Consider the following 5,704-nt stretch of genomic DNA (forward strand, 5'->3'; position numbering starts at 1 on the left):
GCCCGCTCCCGGTGGCAGGGCGGCGGCAGGTGGCGCGGCTGCCTCTGCTGCCAACACGGAGCGAACGCCTTTACGTCATGGGAACACACCAGATGTTTTGCAGATGCCCTCGATAAGGGCATTGCACAAGGAGGATCCTCTCGCTGGCACATCCTCTTCGTTCAGATGACTCACTGCTGCGTTCAGCATCGTCTCCGATACTTCGTTGCCAGCCGAAGCCCCGTGTCCCTGCAATCTGTATCCAAGGTTACGGTGTTTTCTACAGTGCATTGTACCAGACCGCGTTCCCCCGCTTCCCTCGCGTCCGGGCTGAGGGACGCGCTGCTTTCTGCTGTGGCCGTGGTGAATTTCAGAAACGTGACGCCTTTTCTGCACGTATCTTCCGCTGAAAAAGAGAATCGGGATTGTCTTTTTTTCTTTCTGTGTGTGCGGCTGCCTTGGGGTTACCTATGGAAAGTGGTTTTTCTATATATTTGTGTATATTTGGAACTCGAAGAGATTGTTCGCTTGGCTATTTAGTGTATATAGCACCTTACCCGCTTGTACTCTGACGCTTCTGTGCCGTCCCCGTGTGTTGCGGTTTTCCCGGGGTGCCAGGAGTGCCGGGGAGCTCCAGCCCGGCCCCTGCCGTGCTCTGCTTCCCGCGTCTCCCCAGGCTTCCCGAGGCTATTGGGGGTGTGGGAATTGTTCTTGCCCGTTGCGCTCTCTTCCTCGCTGGCTTCTCTTCTTCACCTGGGTTTGTGTGGAGCAGCTCCTCCCCTGAAATTCGTGCGGTGCGCATCGAGTGACAGCGAAGTTCAGCGTTGAGAAGCGGCTCGTGCAAACCCAGGGAATGCTCCTGTTTCTAGTTAGCGACGTGTCGGATTAATTTAACTTGAAACAAAACCTGCCTTTTCAATAAAAGCTGCTGTTGTACAAACTACCTTTTCTCAAAGATCATTTTGTTTTGCTCTCTGCACCTGTATTTAATTCCAGTTCTCAGTGTTAAAATAGAAATGTCATAATTTTATGAAGAAAAATGGTCAGAAAACTTCTCCTTACATGGTGATTCTTTATGCTGCCCTCTGGGGCAAACGTTATTTCTCTTCTAGAAGTGGTTTTGTGATGAGTAGTTGGAGCTGTTGGGGTCTGTGTTAGCTGGAGTCACTGCTGATATCCTAATCCTGATGAGAATAAGTGTTATTAATTGACTTTAGCACATTGTCTACTCCCTTAATTCCTGCAGTGATGTATAAACCCTTCGTTGAGATTCAAACCTCGTATTCAATAAAGAGCTCATTTCATCTCTGACCAGCCTGTCAAGTGGCTTGTTCCAGGGTGCAGATAGAAGAAAACGTTGCTTTTGCCGCTCGCTGGTACCCGAAGGTTGTGACCTGCCAAAGAGCCCTGGGGGCTCCAGGCAGGGGCACCTGCCCGGGACACGGGAGGAACCTCCTCAGGTTGGCAAAAAGGGCCTTAAACACAGTGAAGCCGAGTAACCTGTTTTGTGGCCGGTGTTTGAAAGGTGCCTCCTGAATCACATACAAAAGAGTCTTCAAGCAGTTAAGACATCGACCATGGGGAAGAGCCTCTGGGGAGCGGGAAGAATGACCCTCCCGGCCCGAACTGTGCCTCCATCTCTCCTTTGCTTCCTGTAGGGTTGAGGAGGATGCATGATCAACTGGGGTCTGCGGGGGGAAACCCAGTCCCCTAAAATCCCCTTTGTTGGAACTTCTGCAAAGAAATATCTACAAGTGTTAATCCCACCGGCTTCTCCTTGGTGCGATCTCTGATGGGGATTTCCGGTGAATTCGGTATCTCTGATGGGGATTTCCGGTGAATTCGGTATCTCTGATGGGGATTTCCGGTGAATTCGGTATCTCCTAATGTGCTTTGTTAGGCAACGACGGTTGTTTTATAGGTCTAACTTCCCCTTTTGTTTAAAAGTCAGTCTCGGTGCTTTCTTGCATCTTCCCCTCCCCTGGGTACTGGGGCAGTGTGTGTGTAAAATCTGTGGAATAATTCCAAGCAGAGGATTTTTACCTTCCAGTTTTAATACAGCAAGTGCCATTAAATTACCCATAGTCCATTTTTTAGCTAAAGTTTAATTTTGCGAGCAGATCCCAGTGTTTAGGATTTTTTTTCCCTTTGAAATGTCACGCCTTCAGAGTGTCTCCAGACTAACGATTAGTCTTGATTTTTAATCGCCAGCTCCTTTTCGTCCTTACCATTTCCCTGGCTGCAGTTTAAGTCCTTTATTTTTTATAAAAATAGAGAGATGAGTAGAACGTGGGGGTTTTTTAAGTGGACAGTTGGTCTCCTGTGTCTGTTTGTCACTGAAACCAGGACACAGCTGTGAAACCGGAACTGCGCGCAGCCGGGGGTGAAACCCACTTCTGTTTCCATGGGCCAAAACCTGCTCACCTGCACCAGCAGAAGGTGACATCCCTCCCCGAGCACTTTGTCCTCCTGCCACCGAAGGACACCGAGATGCTGGTGTTGGTGGTGGTGGGAAAATGGCGTTGAAGAATGTGGGGGGTTTTATGCGGAGTTTTGTCCAAGTGCATCTTGGATGACGGATACAAGAAGGGTTTGGGGGGAAAGGGGGGGAAGGGATACGCGCATGAGGGAAACCTTTGGTTTAGGCTTTGGGTGCCCTTGCGGAGCTCACAGCGACTCTTTTCACAGCGGTGTCTCCAGGCACAGGTTTGGCATTGACGCAGTTTATCAGAGCTACAGCCAGCCTCACGATTTGAACGCCCGTCGGGGTTGAGAGCTCTCACGTGCCACCGAGACCCCCCGGTAAGTGGCCTTGGGCCCAGTTCAACGTCTGTAAACTGGTACAGCGCTCCTCGTCCACCTCTCTGGACGCCTGGCTGCGAATTCCAGAGCACCGCTTCCATCCCCCGGTGAGCACAAGCACGTGGCATTGCTCAGTCTGGCAGAACTCTGGTCTCTGCAGTAAATGTGAAAATTCTGGGTCAGAGCTGGTCAAAGTCTCTGTATCAAATTCACTCGGAGCCAGATTTTTACTCCAACCAGCTGTTTTTACTCATGACCCAAAGGAGGCTGAGGCCATTTGGGCAGTTTTGGATCAGGGATAAGAGTGTTTCAGCCCTAGTGGCTTTTAGTGGGGGGAAAGCAGAAACCCGTGGGTGCTGTGATCCTTCACCCGTGCCTGCTGCTCCAAACGCTCCGCTAGGACTCGAGCAGATAAACATTCTGAAATAGCCAAATCGATCGCCTGGCTTTGGAGAGGAGGAGCAGGGCACCCGGGCGGTAAACCAGGGAGCCAAGTGATGGGAACAGATCGCAGAGCTTTCCTCCAGACCGAGGCCCAGATGGGTTTAAAGCCACCGCTCAGTGTGACGCCGTGTTCCCACTGTTCCGAGCACCGTGCTGGACAGGAAGCCAACGCATGTTTTTGTTTAATCTTTATTGATTTTTTTTTTTACAAGTATAGAATCTCATGTAAATCAGATAGCTATCTCAGCATCCAGCGATCTGCGTGCTCCTCCTGCAGGGGTGAAGCGGAGGACACGAATGTCTCACCGAGGAATGGACTTGCCTTGCTCTCCTGGGGCTCCAGTTACGCTTCAACGAAACCAGTCCCTTCCCGTCCGCGGGGAGGGGAGCGACGGCCAGGAGGAGGCAGCATGGAAAGGCCTCTCCCACGTCTCGGGTTGGAACCGTTCTCGTCACGCGCAGAACAAGGGCAAAGCCTTCTCCGTAAAGCCATCCTTGTCCGGGAGGTTGAACAGATCGCCGTTTTGCACAGAGTAATTCTAGAATGCAGCATAACCTTGAGGACATGGTGAAGTGATTGAGAAATGGGCTAAGGCAGATCACGACCGTACTTAGAGCTGAGTAATCAAGCGGATTTACCTACTTCCGATTCACTGGTTGATGGAGGATTCGAAAAGGGCCCAGCCCCTCTGGAAGGCGGCCGCGCGCGCACAGTTTCCTAAACGTTTCTTTGGCTGTCCGGTGCGGGGAGGGTTAACCTCTCGCTTCTGTCTGGAGCCACGTTTTGACAAGATCTCTGTTTACTTTCCACCCACAAAAAACCACCAGCATTTTTCAGTAGTGTTAGTGTGGGCCAGGACCTCTGCCCTGGCACGGAATGAGCGAAAAAGGATCTTGTATTTATTTGATATGAATAATTCAAATTTTTATTTTACTTGTGGCCGACACGGACTGACTTCACTCTTTTTTTTTTTATTTTACTTTTAATACAGATTAAGAGCTGACTAAAGATCTCAAACACTATATACTGAGAGTCACTACGGATGTTAAAGAAAACACCGGCACTAGCACACCTGCCTCCCTGGCTCTCGCAAGAGCCCGCTGCCCTAGAGAAGGGCCTCTCCTGTGCCGTGCTAGTGCCGCTCCCGAGCCACTACGGGGTTTTGCAAGGAAGCAAACAAGCTATTAACGAAATATCCAGGCTACCGCATCACAAAGCGCACTTTGCTCATTAACTCTGCCGAACGCCTGTGAGGCCTTTCCTCGTAGGACACTAATAAACTGACTAAAAAAGGGAGGGAGGCAGCATGGAAGGAATAAACTTATAAAGGAGACCTCGTCCTGCTAAACCAGAGAAATGCGATGGGGGAATCCCTGTAGAGAGAAACGCTTTGAAGGGAATCGTTGGCCTTGCGGGTTAGTGAGGTGAGAATTAGTTGAGGTTCTGCTGTATGGTAAAGAACCCAAGTTGGCTGTAGAAGGAGAAGGGGATGTCTCCAGTCTGGATGACTCAGAACAGCCCATCCCTTCTGCTGTGCTTCCTGTCTGCAGTCACATTAAATTCCCCAGTAAGGCATCAGGGGTCTCCGCTCTCTCTCATAAACGTCTGGGATGATGCCATATGGTGTCTGTACCATTTTAACCGTCGTCTTCCCAAAGAGCTTCCTCTCGTAGTCTATCAGTTGCCTCCAGAAGCCCACGTTGGGGCGTATAATGGGGCGTCTCGACTTGACCCAGTTGTACGCCTCGAAGAGGGACACCTTGTGGTACTTCATCAGGTAGGCGATGCAGAGGGTGGCCGACCTGCTCACGCCGGCGGCACAGTGGACTAAGGTGGCCCCGTGCTTCCGCGCCACGCTGTTGATCTTGTCAGCGACGCTGTCGAAGTACAGGGAGATGGGGGCGTTGGGCATGTCAGCCAAAGGCACTTTCACGTATTCAAACTGGGGCCAGTTAAAATTGGGAATCTCGATGGTCGCGTTGATTATGCAGGTGATTCCCCGGGAGAGGAGCAGGTGCCGGTTGGAGGCGACGCTGCCCCGGCTCAGGTACAGCGAGGGGGTGATTTGAGCAATGCCCCCAAGGGCACCTTCGGAAAGCATTCGTGGAGCCATCAGAGTTCTCGGCAAGGAGTTGTGGCTTCTGGCGGTCATGGAGGATCTTGGCACTCACACTTCCATTATGGAAAGAGATCCAACAGGATCTTCAGCCAAGGGAAGGATTGTCTGGCCCGGTGGTTCTAGGACAGCAAGAGCTTCCTCCACGTGGTCACTGCAAAACAGAAGCAATGCCACGTGAGCAGGGCAGCTGTCCCGTGAGACCGTGTCTGCAAGAGGAAAGGAAAACCCAACTCGCCCCGCTGTGGCCTGGACAACCTCCCGCTGCAAAGCTCCGTGGGGTCAGGTGCTTCTGGGTTTGCACACCTATTACCACCGGGCACCCAGGCATTGCGTGGACAGACACTAGCAAACAAAATCTT

The 5,704-nt window shown here is 51.5% G+C and overlaps 1 protein-coding gene across 1 annotated transcript; it reads right to left on the bottom strand.

The window, feature by feature from the left end:
• Positions 1-4,427: 4,427 nt before the first annotated feature.
• Positions 4,428-5,378, bottom strand: DUSP14 (dual specificity phosphatase 14). The gene has a single exon (XM_010144654.1). The coding sequence runs from the start codon at positions 5,376-5,378 to the stop codon at positions 4,782-4,784; it is 597 nt and encodes a 198-aa protein (XP_010142956.1). The 3' UTR covers positions 4,428-4,781.
• Positions 5,379-5,704: the final 326 nt, after the last annotated feature.

The sequence above is a fragment of the Buceros rhinoceros genome, unplaced genomic scaffold (genome assembly GCF_000710305.1).
Source record: "Buceros rhinoceros silvestris isolate BGI_N320 unplaced genomic scaffold, ASM71030v1 scaffold22731, whole genome shotgun sequence".
Classification (NCBI taxonomy): domain Eukaryota; kingdom Metazoa; phylum Chordata; class Aves; order Bucerotiformes; family Bucerotidae; genus Buceros; species Buceros rhinoceros.

Excerpts from the sequence above, each read along its gene's own strand:
- DUSP14 (XM_010144654.1), bottom strand. The coding sequence starts at position 5,378 with ATGACCGCCAGAAGCCACAACTCCTTGCCGAGAACTCTGATGGCTCCA.